The sequence below is a fragment of the Geotrypetes seraphini genome, chromosome 1 (genome assembly GCF_902459505.1).
Source record: "Geotrypetes seraphini chromosome 1, aGeoSer1.1, whole genome shotgun sequence".
In the NCBI taxonomy this organism is placed as follows: Eukaryota; Metazoa; Chordata; class Amphibia; order Gymnophiona; family Dermophiidae; genus Geotrypetes; species Geotrypetes seraphini.
This window is the reverse complement of record NC_047084.1, coordinates 387,174,321-387,196,976: the sequence shown is the minus strand read 5'-3', so window position 1 is coordinate 387,196,976 and position 22,656 is coordinate 387,174,321. Positions and strand designations below refer to the sequence as shown.

Here is a 22,656-nt window from a genome sequence, read left to right as displayed (position 1 = left end):
TGGAGCCAATCAAGGCCTTAGGCCATTTTGGAGTGGCGGGCCTATGAGCAGGAGGGACTGGGCATCCCTCCTGATGTCTTCGTCATGTACAGGTACAGGGGTGGTTGAAGGGGGGTGGTGAGTGGGGGGGGGGCGGTTCCTGGGGTCCTGGCGGGGAGGGGGAGGCTGCAGCAGAAGAAGTGAATGGGCATCTCTCCTGCCAATTTTTATTAAAGTATAAGGGGGTCCTGGCAAAGGGGAGTGATTTGGCTCAGTGCAAGGTGTTTACAGCAGCAGGAGGGAATGGGCATCCCTTCTGTTTCTATTTTTCTTCCAGGGGTCATCGGGGGAGGGGGGACTCAAATTTTTTTTTTTATGGGCCAGATTGTGTGTGTTACACACACACACATCTGTGCCCATAGAAAAAAAAATGAAAAACATGTCTGACCTGTCAGTTTTTTCCAGTCGATATTAGCAAACCATCTATGGCCTTGCAACATTAGGCCATTGATCAGATGGCTTGTTTTAATATTAATGACCTCATTTTCATAGTATCGAGGTCGTTTACATGCCAGAGTTGTAGAATTTTACAACCGCATGGAAAACCATGTGGTGAGTCATTTTGAAAATTGAGTCGGTAAATTCTGTTGGTCACTAAACTAGTCACTAGTACATGATTGAACATTTAGTGTATCTAAGCCTCAATGTTTTTCTGATGAATATATATACACATGCAAACTGCTGGCATTTTAGGATATCTGCTACCTGTACTATGGTAACTTAAAAATGGCTCCTAAGCAACAGCTTAAGATCCAAATGGATAACTTTATCTTAGATGAATTGGATATGCTTTTTGGGTAGTAGGTGTGGCAAGACAATTCTTCCATGCCTATATGAAGCATTAAATATAAGAACATAAGAATTGCCTCTGCTGGGTCAGACCAGCGGTCTATCGTGCCCAGCAGTCCGCTCACGCGGCGGCCCTTAGGTCAAAGACCAGTGCCCTAACTGAGACTAGTCTTACCTGCGTACGTTCTGGTTCAGCAGGAACTTGTCTAATTTTGTCTTGGATCCCTGTGTGAAGAACTTCCTTACATTTGTCCAGAATCTATCCCCTTTTAACTTTAGAGAGTGCCCTCTCGTTCTTTCTACCTTGGAGAGGGTGAACAACCTGTCTTTATCTACTAAGTCTATTCCCTTCATTATCTTGAATGTTACGATCATGTCCCCTCAGTGTCCGCTTTTCAAGGGAGAAAAGGCCCAATTTCTCTGTACGGCACATTTGTCTGTTGACGTGGAAAAGGCATTTGACAGGGTTCGCTGGGCTTATTTATGGCAAGTATTGGCCAAAGTGGGTTTCCATCCTAATTTTTGCTCTTATATTCAGGCTTTTTATGCACAACCTATGGCACAAATTAAAGTGAATGAGGGCTACACAGATTCTTTTGTTATTGAATGGGGCACTAAATAATGCTGCTCACTTTCTCCTCTTTTATTTGCTTTGGCTCAGTGGATCCAATCCAGATATTGTGGCTTTGTGGTTGGGGTAGGGAGAACATTCAACCAATACATAGACAGGCATTTAAACTAGAGGAAGGAGGTGGCAGAAAGAATAACAATTTCAGGAAGTCGCCCACATAAAGCACAGTTACTTACCGTAACAGGTGTTATCCAGGGACAGCAGGCAGATATTCTTAACGCATGGGTGACGTCACCGACGGAGCCCTCGGTACGGACCTTTTTAACTAGAAGTTTCTAGTTGGCCGCACCGCGCGTGCGCGAGTGCCTTCCCGCCCGACGGAGGAGTGCGTGGTCCCCAGTTAGGATAAGCCAGCTAAGAAGCCAACCCGGGGAGGTGGGTGGGACGTAAGAATATCTGCCTGCTGTCCCTGGATAACACCTGTTACGGTAAGTAACTGTGCTTTATCCCAGGACAAGCAGGCAGCATATTCTTAACGCATGGGTGACCTCCAAGCTAACAAAGAGGGAGGAGGGATGGTTGGCCATTATGAAAATAAATTTTGTAACACAGATTGGCCGAAGTGACCATCCCGTCTGGAGAAAGCATCCAGACAGTAGTGAGTAGTGAACGTGTGAACTGAGGACCAAGTGGCTGCCTTGCAAATTTCCTCGATGGGCGTGGAACGGAGGAAAGCCACAGAAGCAGCCATAGCTCGGACTCTGTGGGCCGTGACAGCTCCTTCCAGAGAGAGACCGGCCCGAGCATAGCAGAACGCAATACAGGCAGCAAGCCAATTTGAAAGCGTCCGTTTAGAGACAGGACGACCTAGACGGTTAGGATCGAAGGACAAAAAGAGCTGAGGGGATGCTCGGTGAGCTCTGGTACGATCAAGGTAGTAAGCAAGGGCACGCTTACAATCCAGCGTGTGCAACGCCTGTTCCCCAGGATGCGAGTGAGGTTTAGGGAAGAAGACGGGCAACACAATGGACTGGTTGAGGTGAAAAGCCGAGACCACCTTGGGAAGGAATTTAGGATGGGTACGCAGAACGACCTTGTCATGGTGAAAAACAGTGAACGGTGAGTCGGCAACCAGTGCATGCAGTTCGCTAACCCTCCTGGCAGAGGTGATGGCAATTAGGAAAAGCACCTTCCAGGTAAGGAGCCTGAGCGAAGTTGTGGCAAGAGGCTCAAACGGAGGTTTCATGAGTGCTGATAAAACCACATTCAGGTCCCAGACGACAGGAGGAGGCTTTAGAGGGGGCTTGATATTGAAGAGACCTCTCATGAATCTGGAAACCAGAGGATGAGCCGTGAGGGGTTTTACGAGGATAGGCTCATGAAACGCAGTGATGGCACTGAGGTGGACTCTGATGGAGGTAGACTTGAGGCCAGCATTGGACAGCGAGAGCAAATATTCCAATACAAGTTCCACCGCTAAAGAGGTGGGTTCATGATGATGCCGGAGACACCACGAAGAGAATCTGGTCCACTTCTGATGGTAACATTGGAGGGTGGCCGGTTTCCTGGAGACGTCCAATATGAGGCGGACCGGTTGAGATAGATTCTCTGGAGAGGTCAGCCCGAGAGAAACCAAGCTGTCAGGTGGAGCGAAGACAGATTGGGAGGCAGTAGAGACTGATGCTGCTGTGTAAGTAGAGTAGGAAACACAGGAAGAGGAATGGGCTCCCTGGAGCTGAGTTGGAGCAGGAGGGAGAACCAGTGTTGACGAGGCCACCGAGGGGCGATGAGAATCATGGTGGCGTTGTCCTTGCGGAGTTTGGACAAGGTCCACAACATCAGAGGAAGTGGAGGGAAGGCATACAGGAATCGATCCCTCCAATCGAGCAGGAATGCATCCGGGGCCAGACGGTGAGGAGAGAAGAGTCTGGAACAGAATTGGGGCAGCTGATGATTGTGAGGTGCTGCAAAGAGGTCCACCTGCGGAGTGCCCCAGCGAGCAAAGATGGAGAGTAGAGTTGGAGGGTCCAGCGTCCACTCGTGAGGTTGAAGGATGCGGCTGAGATTGTCGGCCAGGGAGTTCTGTTCGCCCTGGATATAGACCACCTTGAGGAAGAGATTGCGGGCTGTGGCCCAGGTCCAGATGCGTAAAGCCTCCAGACAAAGGGGGCGAGATCCGGTGCCGCCTTGCTTGTTTATGTAGTACATGGCGACTTGATTGTCTGTGCACAGGAGGAGAACCTGAGGGCAGAGGAGATGTTGGAAAGCCTTGAGGGCGTAGAACATGGCTCTGAGTTCCAGGAAATTGATGTGATGTCGACGCTCCTGTGGGGTCCAAAGCCCCTGGGTGCGTAGATCTCCTAGGTGAGCTCCCCACGCATAGGGGGACGCATCCGTGGTGATGATCATAGAGTGAGGGGGCAGATGAAAGAGCAGACCCCTGGAAAGATTTGAGGAGTTCAACCACCATTGAAGAGATTGCTGAAGAGATGATGTCACAGAGATGGGATGAGAAAGAAGATCCGTAGTCTGTGACCATTGGTTGGCGAGAGTCCATTGAGGTGTGCGGAGGTGGAGACGTGCTAGAGGAAGGACATGTACTGTCGAGGCCATGTGTCCCAGGAGGACCATCATCTGTCGGGCAGGAATGGAGGGATGTTTGAGCACCTGACGACAGAGATGGAGCAGAGTCCACTGACGATCGGAGGGAAGAAAAGCCCTCATTAGAGTGGTGTCCAGAACAGCTCCGATGAATTGAAGTCGCTGGGTGGGAAGTAAATGCGACTTGGGGTAGTTGATCTCGAACCCCAGGAGGTGGAGGAGAGAGATGGTGTGATGAGTAGCCTGTAGCACAAGTTGAATTTTTCAGTTTTTAAGTGTTCTCTTTTTAAGAGTGGCACAGCGGGTGCAGGAGTCCGCCCGATGCTCCGGACCCAAACACTGCAAACACCAATTGTGTGGGTCAGTGAGGGAGATCGGGCGTGCACACCGCTGGCACTTTTTAAAACCGACCTGCGGGGGCATGAAGGGGAAAACAGCCTCCGCAAAATCGAACCCCGAGGCCTGTATAATGGCAACAGGTCCCGCCGGGGCAAAATCGAAAAAAGGGGAAAAAAAGCAAAGTTTTTTTTTTTTTTTTTTTTACAAATCAAAGAAAAAGAAACCCGAAGGCAAAAGAAGAAAAAATAGGAAAAAAAGCGCGAGCGGGAAGGCAAAAAGTGGTTTCAACGGCCGTTGAAAAAACACACGCGTCTTCTTCGCTCCGCGGAAACGAAGAAACTGGGGACCACGCACTCCTCCGTCGGGCGGGAAGGCACTCGCGCACGCGCGGTGCGGCCAACTAGAACTTTCTAGTTAAAAAGGTCCGTACCGAGGGCTCCGTCGGTGACGTCACCCATGCGTTAAGAATATGCTGCCTGCTTGTCCTGGGATAATAAATATTATAATGATATAAATAGCAAGAAACATGATGTCAATAAAAGGAAGAAAGTGACTAAAAGAAAAAAACTTTATACAATACATCAAACCATCTAAGTGCTAGTAGAAGGCTATGAGCATTTGTGTCCATTGTTTAGCCAATAAAATTTCTGACCTGGAAGCCCTATGGACTTGGACATTGTGGCTGTTTTGAAAACATGGTTCAAGTGACTCAGGATATCACTATATATGGCTATAGCCTATTCAAGAGGGAAAGAGATGGCAAAGGAAAAGGAGTAACTCTCTATATAAAAGATAATATTAAAACAACTGAAGGAGATCAAAATGGGTTCATAGACAATGGCACGAAAGACAAAAGTGCGCGCCGACAATTGAGCGCAGCGCCGCCGCGCCACTCTAAATTACAGTTTTTAGGGGCTCCGACGGGGGTTTTTGTTGGGGAACCCCCCCCCAGTTTACTTAATAGACATCGCGCCAGCGTTATGGAGGGTTTGGGGGGTTGTAACCCTCCACATTTTACTGTAAACCGAACTTTTTCCCTAAAAACAGGGAAAAAGTGAAGTTTTCAGTAAAATGTGGGGGGTTACAACCCCCCACACCCCCCCCCAACGCGGCGCGATGTCTATTAAGTAAAGTGGGGGGATTCCCCCCACGCCCCCCCGTCGGAGCACTAAAAACAGTAATTTAGAGCAGTGTGGCGGCGCGCGCTGTGCTCAATCATCTGGGCGCGCCTTTGTCCCGGCGCGCTTTTGACCTGACACCATCATAATGGTGCCTTAGAGGAGGAGGATTCCACCAAGACTCTGTTTTCTTTGGGGGGGGGAGGGGTGGAATTACTTTTGACAAGCTACAAGGGGAAGGACCATAGCTTTTGATTTGACCATATTACCTGTCCTGCTCTTGACATTTAGATGCAGACTGGTCATTCACTATCAAATTGTATATTGTTTTTCCTTTCCTTTGCTGGGTGAGGGGAAATTTGTTGTGGCTTTTGAGTTCAGCACCCCCAATCATTTTCAAAAGTTGTATCCTTTTTTTTTTTTTAAACTTTGTGTTCTGTACCACATGACCCCCCCCAAAAAAGATATTGTTTCTACATGCTTTTCAAGGGAGCACTGCTGGCTAATTATGTCTTTATATATTTTAAACAATCAAGATGTGCATTTCTTTTTTAGCTACTCATACTGTCTTCAAGGAGTCCAGTGTAGGCCACCTTGGTCCTCTGAAATCCTGTTTTAAGATATCACCTCTTCTCCTTGTATTTATTTTGCATATTTTCTATATATTAAATCCTCACTTTTACTGTACATATATCCAATCATATTATGAATTTTAGTTATATTATTTCAGTATTTTGAAGAAGAGTGGCCTAGTGGTTAGAGCAGTTGCCTCAGCACCCTGAGGTTGTGAGTTAAATTCCTAATGCAGCTCCTTGTGACTGGGCAACTCACTTAACACTTCATTGCCTCATGTAAACCACTTTGATTGTGTAAACCACACAGAAAAAGTGGTATATCAATTCCCATCTCCCTATAATTTTATGTATGTACTGACTTGTTTTATTGCTTTTAAATGTGTTTCATATGTGCCCCTGATACAGGCAGTTCACTGCTGAAACACGTTGGGCTTTTATTAATCCATCTGGATAGTAAGAAAATACATGCGCACACTCTTTTATCAAAGGTTGCTCTTTCAATAAACTTCTTATTTTAAGGCTACTGATTGGTTGCTTCTTCTCTGACACATGCTATCAAGTCTACAGTTAGCCTCATCTGATCTTGGGAAGGTGGAACATTTTTCTAACCTGGGCCTGAACTGAGATGAGTTATTATTATTTATTAATTTCATATCCTGTCTGTACCAAGGACCTAGGCGGCTTACAATGTTAAAACAATAAAATAAAAATGAAAAGAATGCCAATATATAGGATAGTTATCATCCATCAGCAATAATGCCTACTTTTTAGACTTAAGAGCTACTTTACCAACTTCCTCACCCGATTTCGAACCCCAATTCAGACCACAGGAAAGGGAGCCCAGTGTGGACATGACCTGGGATCAATTTGAACCCCCTAATTGGAACCAATTCCTCACCTTGTTCAACAAATACGCCAAATCAAATTGCTTACTAGACGAATGCCCATCTAAGATCATTCAAGTTGCAGTACCAGAATTCAAAAGGGATCTATTTAACTGGACTACATCCACTCTTATAAGAGGGATTTATCATGAAGATATGGGACACATACTGATTACATCCATCCCCAAAGACCAGAAGAACTCAATCGCATTGACGTCTAACTATAGACCCATAGCGAGCACCCTCTTATTCATCAAACTACTGGAAGGGTTGGTCAACCTGGTACTAGTAAATCACCTAGACAAATTCAACCTCCTCAACGAACATCAATCAGGTTTCAGAAAAGGATTCAGCATAGAAACAGTCCTAGGCTCTATCCTCAACCACCTATATAATCTCTTCAGTAAAGGTACTAGTGCACTGATCTTACAACTAGATTTTAGCAGTGCATTTGACCTAGTGGATCATGAAATAATGCTGAACTGTCTAGACGCAATGGGCCTCTCGGGAAGAGTCTGGACCTGGTTCCAGGGCTTTTTAACAAAACGATCGTATCAAGTAGTCTACAATGGAAAATACTCTAATTCTTGGAAAAACCCTTCAGGAGTTCCTCAAGGTTCCCCTCTATCTCCCACCTTATTCAATATCTATATTTCATCCCTAGGACACCTATTACAAAAGTTAAACCTAATATACTATATATACGCTGATGACATCTCTATTCTAATTCCTGTGACTAATGTGACAAATGACACCCTAAAACAAATCTCCCACATCATGACTGAAATTGAACAATGGACTATCAATTTTAAACTGAAACTTAACTCAGAAAAGACAAAAATCTTCTTGGCCAGCCCAAAGGAAAAAATCACTGCAACAACAATACACCTAAATTGTCATGATCTCCCAATATCTAAAACCATAAAAATTCTAGGGGTCATCTTAGACACCCACCTAACCTTGACTGAACACACAAACTCGGTGACAAAAAAGTGCTTCTCCACACTTTGGAAATTAAAAACTATCAAAAAATACTTCGACCCTCTATCTTTCAGACTACTTTCAGAATCATTGATTCTATCCACCCTAGACTACTGCAACATCATTTATGTGGGTATTCCTAAAAAAACCGTGAGTAGACTAAGGATAGTGCAAAATACGGCCGTCCGCTTAATTTATGGACTAAAGAAAAGTGAACACATCAGTCCCTACTACAAACTTCTACACTGGTTGCCTATTGAGGCACGAATCTTATTCAAGTTCTCATGCTTTTGCTATAAACTGGTGTGGGGAATGGCCCCCAATTATCTATTACCTCACTTCGAACTTTACACACCCACAAGGACAACCAGAAATCGCAACCTCTTTGCCTATCTGAAAATCACAGGTTGCAAATATAAAACCTTTCTGGATAGATCTTTTAAATTTCAAGCTGGTAGACAGCAATCCTGGCTAGGCATCTTCATGGACAGAACCAGGTTAACCTACAGCAACTTTCTGAAAGAAATCAAGACCGCTCTGTTCAATAGATTCAATTCCTAGTCAAAAAACACCCCCCTTTCATTTTAAAAAGCTCTCACTCTTCAGGCTGATACTGCGTATCTTCATCTAGCGGTATCCTGTTTTCAATGACTGTTCAGTGTCTTCTTCACCAATCGTATTCTGTAATTCGCTGGCTCTCCAGCCCCTTTTTAATGTAAAATGTTAGGTTTATACTGCAACCCATTAATATCTTTTCTTGCTAACTTTGTAATCACTGACTGCTCAGTGACACCTTCACTATTTGTACACTGTAATTTGCTTATTGTACAGCTCTCGTCACTGTGATCCGCCTAGAAGTCACAAGATTATGGCGGTATAGAAAAATAAAGTTGTTATTATTATTATTATATTACTTATGTGAGGACGGTGTACTACCTGGAGTTCCCACAATGGTTGATGCGAGATAGCATTTCAGTACGATAACATCCTTGATGCCATTTCAGTGAGGATGCATACCAAGATGTCACTGGTACACAGGGACCCCAGGTGTAGATCTAGGAAGTCCAAGACATGAAGAAAAAGGGATACCAAGCGTGCAGTGCTAAACAGCATGCAAAAACAAAGAGCACAAACAGCCTGAAGAACAGACCAAGATGATCTTTATTGGGACCCAAGGCCCGTGTTTCGGTAAGAAGCCTGCATCAGAGGGTCTATGAAACAGTCAGTCCCTTCTTTCTTCTGGTCTGTAAAGGATAGCAAAGTCTTAACAGTTAATATCTGCTATCAATGAAACACGCGTCTGCTTAGTATACTGCATCTCAAGCAATGATTGTTATCCTGAGATAGAGACAGAGGATTTAATGGCTTCACAAAAGGCTCAAGGGAATCCACCAGAAGAGAAACCGTGTTACCCATTTTTTTAGAGAGGCCTGCAGGGGACCATTTTCATGGGGGTGCTGCATTTACTAGACAATGGGATGCAATATAGCACAGAGGAGGTGACATTGCCAAAGTCACTGAGTCTGCTGGAGATGTGGTTTAATGGCTGTACAGAAAATCCAGCATCACAGTTAGTTGTCTACAGGGCTGTTCAGCAGCATTGTTTGTTCTGGTGCAATCCCTCCAGAGCAAAGGCAGGCCTGGGCTGCCTTGGCAGATTTTGTCCAGAGGGTGGATCTCCTTGAGACAGTTACATGTCTCCCCGGGGAAGAATCTCTCCAGGAGAGTCAGGCCCTGTGCAGTCTTGGCAGGTTTTGTCCAGAGGGTGGGTCCTGTGTGTGCTCAGCAGGGCTGTGCAACGAAGGGGTTATGTTGCCTTGATTAAATCCTTTCACAGTGGGGCAGGGATAGGGATATGCATTAGCAATCTGCAAAGAGGGATCCCACTAGAAGCACTGTATCTTCATTTTGGGGATTTTAGTAAGGGATAGACCAAGAGAAGGGAACAGGGGAAACTGAATTACAGAAAAAAATTAGAGGTAGAGGAGAAAATTCAGCTGCCTGGCAAGGTGGATAGAACACAATGAAGTGGAAATGGCAGTCTCTGGTGGAGGGTGGCTGGCACACACTTAGAAAAACCCTCTTAGTTTTCCAAAGCTCTAGGGCCCAGATTCTCAAAGCTTTAACGCCATCGCTAAACTGTTTTCCGGCAGTTTAGCCTGTAAAAAGTGTAGCGACAGATTATCAAAAGGGATTATCTCCCTCTTTAGCGAGGATTCCAGCAGTCTCCGACACTGACATGCAAATGGGCTCTTCAGCACTGAAATGAGCCCTCCAAGGGACTTTTAAAAATTACCGAGCCATTTTCTAAAAGCGACATCGGCTTTTATCTACAAAAAAAATGGAGTGGTCCAGGGGTGCCAGTGTCGAGACTACTAGAAATACTAAAACACAGCACAACTCGACACACTCCCCCTGCAGCAGGAGAGATGCCCACACTTTCCTGCTGCATTAACAAAACCTAACCCGCCCCCCTCCCCTTCCACAGTGGGAGAGATGGCCACTCTCTTCCGCTGGCAAGAAAACCACCCCCCTCCACTGCCCCTGTACTCCCCTCCCCCTTACCTCAAAGATGAAGAGCAGGAGGGACACGGACCCACTCCTGCCGGCTTCCTGCATCGTACAAGGGAGGGGCCCGAGGCTCTGATTGGCCCAGGTTGAATAAGGCCCCTCCCATGGGAGGGATGCATCATGAAGGAGCCTAAGACATCGTGGGATGCATCGTGAAGGGGTCTAAGGCTCTGATTGGCCCAGATATTCCAAAGGAGGGGCTTAGGCTTCCGGGCAAATCAGAGCATTAGGCCCCTTCACGATGCATCTATGGAGGGGCCTGAGGCTCTGATTGACCCAAGCTGTTTAAGGCCCCTCCCATGGGAGGGGCCTTATACAACCTGGGCCAATCAGAGCCTCAGGCCCCTCCCCGGGTGCATCTTGAAGAGTAAAATCAGGGTACAACAAGGAATTAGGATAAAATAAAAGGATATCCTCAGTATGTTAAAAAGCCTTTATGCCCAGATCTTGAATCGATGTAGTCAGAGGGCTTAAAAAGATGTTAAATAGCAAAGGAGACAAAATTGAACCCTTATGGGACCCCAAAAACTAGAGATCATGGGGTGGAACTTGATAAACCATCTTCTTTCTCCATGGATAAGTGGGATGTTCAGCCACACACTGATGATATCATCTGTCAATGCCATGGACAGATTAGCTCTTCAAAGCCCAGATTCTCAAAAACCCGAGTTAAAAAGCGACGGTCTGCTAACGTAGCCATTCCGATATCAAATAGCCATTCCGATATCAAATCTAAAAATAGAAGACATTCTTTAAGGGTTTTATTATGATAGATGCTGGGGTGGCTGAAGACTAGCTTAAGAGCCTACTTTATAGAATACTGCAGCACCTCTTTTATGTGGTGCAAAATGTTTTGACCATTTGATGCAAAATGTTTTCCCCCCTTATTATTCCATCTACATTGGCTTCCAGTTCATATTAGATTTCAATTCAAAATCTTTTGCCTGACCCACAGGGTTTACTATTCAGGAACTCCGTCTTATCTTTCCTTGCACGCTGTTCCTTATACTCCCACATGAACATTGCGGTCCCTAGATTCTCACTGCTTGGTACTACTCTTGCATTACTGTGCTCATTTGGAATCTACCAGACACACTGCATTTTTCCCTAGAGCTGATTGGTCGTTCTTCAAATTTAAGGCCATGTGGGATCCCTACGAGGGTCAAGATAAGGAAATTGGGTCATTAGGGCATAGACAGGAGGTGGGTAAGCAGAGTGGGCAGACTTGATGGGCTGTAGCCCTTTTCTGCTGTCATCTTCTATGTTTCTATATTTTGAGTCAATCCTTAAATATATGGGAGTGTGTGGTGCAGTGGTTAGAGCTATATCCTCAGCACCCTGAGGTTGTGGGTTTAAATCCCACACCGCTCCTTGTAACCCTGGGCAAATCACTTAATCCCCCATTGCCCCAGGTACATTAGATTGTGAGCCCACCAGGAAAGATAGGGAAAAATGTTTGAGTACCTGAATGTAAACCACTTAGGCTATAAGTGGTATATAAATACTTAAATAAATAAATACTCATGCACTACCTTTTGTAAGACACCCACTTCCCCCTGTTATTTTTGTGTGTCTCAGTAAACCGCCTTGAACTGCTAGTCGAATTAGGTGTTATACCAAGATTGTATAATACTACTACTTATCATTTCTATTGTGCTGCCAGACATATTCATAATATAATAAATGTAAATACATAAGGATATAAATAAATAACATAATTTAGAGGGATTCAGGGGCTCATTTTCAAAAGAGAAAAATGTCCAAAAATGGCATAAAGTGGCATTTGGACATTTTTCTTGCTAAAATGTCCAAATCACTATTTTCAAAACCCATATTTTAGATTTTTTTTTCTAGGCTGGTCATCCCCTGTTTGTCTAAACTTCAAGGGGGTGTGTTGAAGATGTGTTTTGGGCAGGCTTAGGATTTGGATGTTTTGGACTACACCAGTGGTCTCAAACTCGCAGCCCGCCAGGTACTATTTTGAGGCCATCGGTATGTTTATCATCATAAAAGTAAAATAAAACAGTTTCTTGATCATGTGCCTCTTTAACTTTAAATTACAATATCATTATTAAGCCTTAGACAAAAGGAAGGATTTATAAACTATAAAGAGTTTTACCTCATGCAAAATTGTTATTTCTTTAATAATACAGATAGATAAGGCAATAGAAGATATATTTTTTCTAAGGTTAAACTCCAATAGTATCACATACACACAACCTTAGATTGACATATTATTCTCGTTTAGGACCTCAGCGATGCAAGCAGTGAGAAAGTTTCATTCACAGAATTGTTTGCACTAAAGTCTTCTTCGGTCTTGATATTTTATATATTTTTTAAAATTATTTTTCTTAATTAAATATTTTAATTATAAATAAGTTAGAAAGGTACTCATCTCTTTTAGAAAAGCATAGCAGGGCTCTTCACCAAATAATTTAAAAAAATATATAAAATATCAAGACCGATGAAGACTTTAGTGCAAACAACTCTGTGAATGAAACTTTCTCACAGCTTGCACCGCTGAGGTCCTAAACGAGAATAATATGTCATTTCTTTAATAAGACATTAACTATTTTTTTCTGCGGCCCTCCAAGTACCTACAAATCCAAAATGTGGCCCTGCAAAGGGTTTGAGTTTGAGACCACTGGATTAGACCTACTCTAAAAATGAATAAGGAACAAAAAGGTGCCCAACTTGACCAGATGACCACTAGATGGTTTAAGCCATGATCCCCCCCCCCAAACACACACACACTTTACTTCCCCTCCCACCACCCAAAGATATGAAATAAAATAACAAAACAAAACAGTACATTCCAGCCTGTATGACAGCTTCAGCTGGCTACACAAACACATCTCAGCAGAGCAGAGAGGCACTTTAGGGGGTGCTGCAGTGAACGTCACATCAAAAAGTCTCAGGTACACATCTCACCATAACTTGATTAAATTGTATGGTGAGCCCTCGCAAAACCTACCCAAAACCTACTACCTACATAAAGATGATACCTGCAGGCATAAAGGCTATTGTTGTGATGTAAAGGTGGGTACAGTATATTTTGGATGGGTTTTGGGAGGGCTCACCATACAATTTAATCAAGTTATGGTGAGATGTGTACCTGGAACTTTTTAATATGGCATTCACTGCAGTACCCCCTAGAGTGCCCCTCTGTTCTGCTGAGATGTTTGTGGCCAGTTTGTTAAGAATGTTGGCTGCTTGTACTCTAGGTCCCAATGGTTTGTTTGTGTACAGTTTTCATTTGGGCATTTTTTTATTTTTTTTTCCAAAAATGGTCAAAAAAGAGACGCACTGAGCACAAAAACTTCTAGGAATGATCATTTTTGAAAATAAAAGATAGACATTTTACTGTTTTGAAAATGGTCATTTTCTCTACTGAATGTTTTTCCCAAAACATCCAAACTCAGACCCTCTCAGCTTTGTATTTATATGTCTCACAGCTTTGTGTTTCAAATATCAGTTTAAACAGATCCACAGCATCATCAAGAAAGGAAAATAAAAACCTTTGACAAATCAAGATATATATATATTCTAAAACTATAATAAATAATCAATCATATCTATCACTTATAAAAACAAGATCAAGTGTAAAGAATACAGAAGGTTCAAATCATATGCAGAAATAGCTCTGGGATACAGTAAGCAAGGCAGTCACCCAGGGTACCTCACAACAAGGGCCACTACAGGGAGCCCTACTACCTCTGTGAATCAGGAGCACTGCATGGCCTCCTACTTACCCAATGGAATTCACTCAAAGAAATCTCAGTGAACCCAGAAGATGCAATTTGTCAAATTCACAAACTAAGAACAGCAAATCATCTAGACTTGATGGTATACACCCCAGTAATAAAATTGTAGATCTATGATTAGTAATCTATCATCAAAATCATCAACAGGTCCTGAAGATTGGAGGGTGGCCAATGTAATGCCAATAATTTCTTTTATTTTTTCATCAAAATTGTACATGCATACAAAGCAGCAGGCAAGAAAATGATAATCTAGCCTACATTAATGGGGATAGAGAACACCCCCGTCCTTTTTATATGAAAGCCATGTTAGACTTTTTTATCGCCAGCCATGGCGGTATTAGCTCCGATGCTCATAGGAATTCTATGAGCCTATCGCAGCTTCTTACAAGGGGGCTAAAGGCAATAATCTGGAAAGAGGAATAATGGGTGAGGTTATCAATTAGCAGATTACACCAAATTATTCAAAGTTGTTAAATTACATGTCTCATAAGCACAGCAATGCTCTGCAGCGCCTCCCACTGAAGCATGTTGAAAGGCACTGATGGTCCCAGTCCCTTTTGACACACACTTCCTTTTGTTGTAAGGGTGGGATCCAGCAGTGCCTCATAACATGCTTCAGCGAGAGGCTCCACAAAGCGTAGCTGTGCTTATTGGAGATCCTCTACCTACAACTGGAAGGTTTGAAAACAAGGGTATTTTAGGTGGGGAGGTGGGGTAGGAATAGGAAAAGGAAAGGGAGAGGTGGAGATGCTGCAGTGTGTGTTTGGGGAGGAGCGTCAGAGAAAGAGATAGGGAGGCTCTCTGTACTGCAGTGTACAACCATGGATGGGTGCAGTTTTAGGGCTCCTTTTACTAAGCTGCGCTAGCGGTTTTAGCGTGCTAGACGCTAACGCCAGTATTGAGCTGGCATTAGTTCTTGGCGCGTAGCGCAGGGTTAGCACGCAATGCAATGCGCGCTAAAAACGCTAGCTCACCTTAGTAAAAGGAACCCTTAGTATTCCTGCCTTCCTTGTACCCCTTGTGGTCATACATGCCACATGCAGCTTGTTACAGTTCTGATGCTAAGTAACACGCTATTTGAAAGTTATTCATATATTCTTATCAGAAGGAATATATAACAAAAGAACAGATGCTTTGTAAATAGTTTGTCTAATGCCTCTGCCAATGTAAATTGTTGTTGCTACGGTTTGTTCAGGACACATTTACTGTAGTAGTCTGACTTATTGAGTAAGAGAAGAGAACAGCATATGTAGTCATTGGCTTCTGGCCTCCTGGTACATGCCAGGCCTCAGTAGATGTGAATTACTTGTTTACTCTTTCCAAAAATATTTATTCACACAAACCTGTTGACTTTTTTGGATTTTTGATGATTTGACTCGACTACTTTATACTGTCTTTATATGACTGGAACTATCAACATGCCAAAAAGCCCAACAGGTAGTCCAACAACTGGAGGGACTAGGACCACACCAAACAGTAAAAGAACAAATCCACACTAAAGGACACACCTTAGACATACTGTTCGGCAGAGAGGGGGATATAGGAGACTGCAAACCCTCCACTAGGAAAATGCCATGGACAGACCACCAATTAGTTAGTTTCAGAATAAGACAACCAGAAAATAGAAAACAATCAAACACCAATGGAACGAGACCAAGAATAGGGAGAGGATTCATAGACAGCACCAAATTCAAGAACAGACTGCAGACACATCTCAAGGAAACTAAAATAACTGAGATCACAGACCTCACAGAACAGGTGAGACACTGGGATGAGGCACTGGACCGTAGCCTAGAGGAGGTATCCCCATTAAAATTATCAAAACCAAACAAAAGAAAGGATGGGTTCACCCTCTCAGAAGAAATCATGAAACTAAAAAGAGAAAAGAAAATGGACGAGATCAGACGAAGACGAAGAAGCTAGGAAACTTTGGCCAGAATTTATATCAAGAAAATAAGAAAAGAAAGGAATGATTTCCTCTCAAAAAAGATCCTCAAAGCCGGAAACTGCACAAAAACCCTATACCAGGTAGTATATGAATTATTGTGGAAAAAACAGAAAGAAATAACAAATAAAAGCTCCATAACCAGCGAAGAATTCAGTAACTTCTTCACATAGAAAATATGAAAGGGATGTTATCAGTGGTGTGCCTAAAGGTTCTGTTCATGGGCCTGTTCTTTTTAACATTTTCATAAACGATATTGCTGAAGGGTTGCTGGGTAAGATTTGCCTCTTTGCGGATGATATGAAAATCTGCAATAGAGTAGGCAAGCCGGACGGTGTGAATAACATGAAGAAAGACCTGGCGAAGCTAGAAGAATGGTCTGAAATTTGGCAGCTAAAATTTAATGCTAAGAAATGCAAGGTCATGCATTTGGGCTGCAAAAACCCAAGGGAACGGTACAGATTAGGGAGTGAAGAACTTATGTGTCCGACAGAAGAGCGGGACTTTGGTGCGATTGTATGTGATGATCTTAAGGTGGCTAAACAGGTTGATAAGGTGACGGCAAAAGCTAGAAGGATGCTAGGGTGCATAGGGAGAAGTATGGCTAGTAGGAAAAAGGAGGTATCGATGCCCCTGTTTAAGACTTTGGTGAGACCTCTTTTAGAATATTGTGTACAATTCTGGAGGCCGCACCTTCAGAAATATATAAAAAGGATGGAGTCAGTCCAGAGGAAGGCTACTAAAATGGTATGCCGTCTTCATCATAAGGCCTATGGGGACAGACTTAAAGATCTCAATCTGTATACTCTGGAAGAAAGGCGGGAGAGGGGAGATATGATAGAAACGTTTAAATACCTACGTAATATAAATGCTCGTGAGTCGAGTTTCTTTAATTTGGAAGGAAACTCTGCAATGAGAGGGCATAGGATGAAGTTAAGAGGTGATAGGTTCCAAAGTAATCTAAGGAAATACTTCTTTACGGAAAGGATGGTAGATGCATGGAACAGTCTCCCAGAGGTGGTGGAGACAGAGACTGTGTCTGAATTTATAAGAGCCTGGGATAGGTATGTGGGCTCTCTCAGAGAGAGAAAGAGATAATGGTTACTGCGGATGGGCAGACTAGATGGGCCATTTGGCCTTTATCTGCCATCATGTTTCTATGTTTCTATGTAACAGCTTAAATAACAACATACTAAAGGACAAACATACTAGTGTAACAGAAAACATAATGGAAGATGCCTGGAATGCCCTTCTGAGGGAGGTGGAGAGGAAAACGGTGATGGAATTTAAAAAAACAGAGGATCTCTAATTAGAAAACAAATAGTATAAATTATAGAACTAAGGCCGGTATTGGACAGACTTGTATGGATTGTGTCCCATTATATGGTGATTCGGTGTAGGATGAGCTAGAGAGGGCATCACTTGGAACATCACTAACTTGGAACATGAAGACGTTAGTGGCCAGACTTTCCTGCAAACAACGGGATGGTTGGATAGGCTGGAGTGAGCTTAGATGGCAACTTCAGCAATTGGAACCTAGGACAATACCAGGTGGACTTTAGTCTATGGCCCAGAAATATCAAATAAGAGACAAGTTAAGTTAATTTAATCATGTATTTTTAATGAGAAAAACTAATGGGCAGACTGGATGGACCGTTCAGGTCTTTATCTGCCACTGTTACTATGACACACAAAATTGTTCCTCTCTCAGCCAAAGCCTCCTGCTGGTAATATCCTCCTTCAAAGACATCAAATACAAAGCGTCAGGAAAATAATGTTTTCAGTGATGGCTCCAAGGTGTTGGAATGCCCTTCCTAAGGAACTAAAACTAGAAAAGGACACCAGAAAGTTCAAGAAAGGGATAAAAACTATCCTTTTCACAGAATACTATAGTCAATAATGCAACAAAGAGGAGATAGTTGGCTAGTCCCCACTAGGAACATCTATAGCAGTGGTTTCCAACCCTGTCCTGGAGGAACACCAGGCCAATTGGGTTTTCAGGCTAGCCCTAATGAATATGCATGAAGCAAATTTGCATGCCTATCACTTCCATCATATGCAAATCTCTCTCATGCATATTCATTAGGGCTAGCCTGAAAACCCGATTGGCCTGGTGTTCCTCCAGGACAGGGTTGGGAATCACTGATCTATAGGATAAACACAGTAGGGGCAATCATAGCACAGATAACTAGATTTAGCAGGAAGTTAGTACTTCCAAGATGAACATAGATCATGACACAGACACTAAGCGCAAATTGAAATAGGAGTAATATGAACACAGTACACAACATTAAATAAGGATATTTAAATGTGTATATAAGAAGGTTTAATATGAATAATTCTATATAGGTATGTACAAGTATAGGTACAAGTATTTTATATAGGTATGTATTTTGTTTTGTATTGTATAAGCAGGTAGATTGATATAGGTGGAAATAAGAAGAGGATTGATTATGGTTTAAGAGGGCTGTATTGAGAACCAACTCAGAAAATGCTAACTCTGTATTGTAATACCTTTACAAAATCACAAATATTGATTAAGGTTTAATAATGTATTGATTATGGTTTAATAATGTCTTTATCTAAACCACCCCAGGAAACACAAACTCTGTATTGTAACAACATTACAGAAGCTCATGTATTCATGTATTGTAACACCATTGCAAAGCTCATATAAACCTCTCTGAATTAACTCCCCCAGTCATTAGCAGCAGTATAGAAGCTTTCAATAAACAATAAACACAATGTGTAATTAAACTCTGGAATTTATTGCATAGAACGTAGTGAAATCAGTTAGCTTAGCAGTATTTAAAAAAGGTTTGGCTGCCACTGGAAAGATTTTATGAGGACTGAATATATTATTTGGTGGAATTCTGTATGTCTCATAGCTAAATTCGAACGAGCTTTTGCTGAAAAAAGAGGTAGTTTGCACACATATCATAAGATATGGAAACCTCTCATAAAATATAGTGACGTAGCAAATTTATTTTGTTGAAATTTATTAATGCACATCCATGCTGTTAAATATATTATCTATTGGTAGTTGCTAGTGAGCTTCCTTTATTTAAGCTTTGTTTTATTTGTGTTAATTAATACTTTTTTTCTGATGTATTATATAACTGTTATTGAATAGGACGATTGTTGGTTCCTATGTATAATGTAAATCTGTTATAACTTGGTTGTATCGATATGTATTATATAATAAAATTTATTGACCAAAAACAAAACAAAACCGGTTTGGATAATTTCCTACATGAAAAGTCCATAGACCATTATTGAGATGGCTGCTTATTCCTAGGATAGGCACCATAAAATCTGTTTTACTACTTGGGATCTAGCTAGATACTTGGGACCTGAACTGGCCACTGTTGGAAATAGGATACTGGACTTGATGGACCTTCGGTGTGCCCCAGTATGGCAATTCTTATGTTCACAACCAACAAATTACCATTTATGTATGGGGTTGCTTCTATCCCAGGTGAGTACTAGGCAGCTGCCTAGGTGGACTAATAAATGTTTTTAGGGCACTTATAATGAATATGTACAATACCAATTTCCATGTATTTAGTTTCTATTGTATACAAACTGATCCCATAAAACCTGGGGTCATCAGGACAGGTTTAAGAAGCAAAACTTCATCTGGGGAAAAAGGTTTAGTTTTACACTTCCCCTCTCTTTTACTAAGGTGCGCTAACCGATTTAGCACGTGCAAACTGATTTAGTGTGCGCTAAATGCTAATGTGTTAGTCTATGGACGTATTATCGTTTAGCACGCGCTAATTTTGATTAGTGCATGCTAAATCGGTTAGCGCACCTTAGTAAAAGAGGGGGTTGTTCTGAGCACTATGGTTTTCAACACTTCCTCTTGTGTATCTGGAAAAGTTATTCCCCGAGCCAAAACAGAATTCTTAAAATACCGTAGAAAGACATATCCCCCTAAAAAAAAAAAGCAAAAGCGCTTTTTAGCACTGATCGCCATACTGAATGCTCCGTGCTACTCCTGACACCCAAAGGAACTCTATGAGTGTCGGAAGCAGTGTAGAACATTTAGGGCGCCAGCAGGTGCTAAAAATCGCTTTTGTGGGTTTGTATCAAAAAGGGGGGGGGGGAGGGTAACATAGTAACATAGTAAATGATGGCAGACAAAGACCTGAATGGTCCATCCAGCCTTCCCATTAGTTATTCTGATTAAAAATACTTGATTAAATTAACTTGTCTCTTCTTTGATTTTTCTGGGCCAAAGACGAAGTCCATCTGGTATTGTCCTAGGCTCCAATGGCTGAAGTTGCCATATAAGCTCACGGCCAGCCTATCCAACCATCCCATTGTTTGCAGGATATCTGCTGTAAAGTGTGGCCAGTAACGGCCTCATGTTCCAACTTAGTGGAGATCCCGTTGATGCCCTCCCCAGCCCATCCTTCAGAGAATCACCACATTGTGGTATCGTTGCCTCATTGTAAAAAGTTTGATTGTCAACCTTTTGGGCTGTACCTGTTTGTATTCACCTTGAGCTTTGATTTTTAAATGCGAATAATTAGACCTAAAATCCAAACCCAAATCACAGTTGAAACTGCAACCTAATTTTCTGAAACAGTTATTCAACGACACATCTGGCTTTGAAACAAATAAATAGTTGTACCAGATGGGAAACTTAAATACTAACAATTGCAAAGTATTCTAGTCTGGCATATTTATTGCAATAGAATTCATTTAAATTTAACTCTTTGATTAAAAAATACAACTAGGTAAGTTTGAAATTGTTTTTCATCAAATAATGTTTTATCCCCAGTCCAGCACTATTTATGCTTTCAGTTTAGTTGATTCTAGAAAGTTCAACAATTCGCTCGAAAACTAACTGAACCATCTCGATTTAACCCCCCCCCCACACACCAAAAAGCACTCTCCCTTTTAACTTTATTACCCCTAATGTAGAATCTCCACTTCAAGAATAACAAAAGCATAAAAGCAGAACATTTTAATTTTAAACAAACTACTGTGTAAACAGTTAATGGTAGTGTTAATGGGAAGTGGGTCGAAAGTAAACAAAGTAAATGAAGCACTGATGGTGTTAGAGAGTAGGGGGGCTCCTCCGATCACTGGCAGGATGGAAGAGGAATCAGAGCTGTGAAACGTGACGATTGGCAAATGAGTGAGAACTGCGGCAGCCAAACAAGGCAAAGAAAAGAAGCCAAAACAGCAGCAGACTCACAGGCAACGTGTAACTTTATCTGGCACAACAGGAACTCATTAAGAGCATTCACAAACCCCATCAGCACTGTTTGCGGCTAATACGTTTCCTAAGGTCATCACGTCCAGGCACAACTTGTTTCTTTTCCCCTGTCCAGAAATGAATGCCCCCCGCCCAGGCTATAGGCAACCCCAGCACATCCCGGATAAGACATTAGCACGACAGGGCAAAAAAAAAAAAACAACTAACGAGGTCCATTTAAGAAGACAGGCAGAAAACTTTCTTCTTTCCAGCAGGAGCGTGAAACTCGCAGACGCTGAACTCGGGGCAAGGGGCCGGAGGAAACTTCTGAAATGTTATCAGATGGAACAAAACAAACGGTCCCCGGCTGGAGAAAGAAGAGGAGAGCAAGGGAGTAATGGGAACCCAAATGCATAACTGCTGATCATTAGATAATAAGAGCAGTTCTCAGAGATGCTGTTAAGGATGCTGGCTTGTCTTCCTCATGATATTATATTGGAAAACTCCCAATAAAAGCAAGGTCAAAGCAATGTATTCATGCAACAAGAGAGTCGATCACGCTGAGGCACAACCTGGATAAAGTTCCGAGCGCTTCGCTGTCTAGACAGAAGCGATGCCGCGCTTGATTTGCCCAAGGTAGAAAGTTTCGACTTACTTTATTGTTGAGTTTGCAGCCTGCAGAGTCCCGGGAGCTTTGCTGACCCGCTCTGGCCAGCATTACGAGAGACGCTCGGAGAAGTAAGCTCCAAGCGATCAGCATCATAGCTCCAAGGTACGAAAGAGAGCGCGCGGCTGGCAGGAGGAGGCCGAGGGGGTGCAGCCGGCCATGCTACGGCGCCCGCTGGAACTGGGCGCTCCCGGCCCCCGGGCTCCGAGTGGCTGAGAGAGCGCGAGCCGGGGCGCTCCTGGCGGGGGGCGGGGCTAGCCCTGCTCGCCCCGCCCCCCTCTCGGGCTGGCCCTGAGCTAGGGGTCCGCTGGCCAGAGCAGAGGGCAAAACGCTCCGGAATATTCTGGACCTGGTCTCCAAGTTTTCAGAAAAATTTGCTATCATTTGGAAAGGACAATAGCTGGGGAATTTTAGAAAATTTCAGGAGATTTGGGAGCCATTAACAAAATATTGTAAAAATGCACATCCAGGATGGGGGAGGGAGGAAAAGTTTTTGGATTTGAATATGGTAGGTTTTCTTGAATTTAAAGAATGTTATTGATTAGGGGGGAGGGGGCATAAATTCTGATATGGATTCTAACAGAATATTAAGTGTTGCATTTG

At 42.9% G+C, this 22,656-nt stretch overlaps 1 protein-coding gene across 2 annotated transcripts in view; it reads right to left on the bottom strand.

Annotated features, from left to right (window-relative positions):
- TRABD2A (TraB domain containing 2A) overlaps positions 1-22,244 on the bottom strand; it is a 349,786-nt gene extending 327,542 nt beyond the window's left edge. For both annotated transcript variants that reach the window (XM_033916839.1, XM_033916845.1), the window contains exon 1: positions 22,042-22,244. In XM_033916839.1, the coding sequence (XP_033772730.1) occupies positions 22,042-22,149 (108 nt within the window). In that variant the 5' untranslated portion in view covers positions 22,150-22,244. The remainder of the gene's footprint in view (positions 1-22,041) is intronic.
- Between the last annotated feature and the right edge of the window lie 412 nt (positions 22,245-22,656).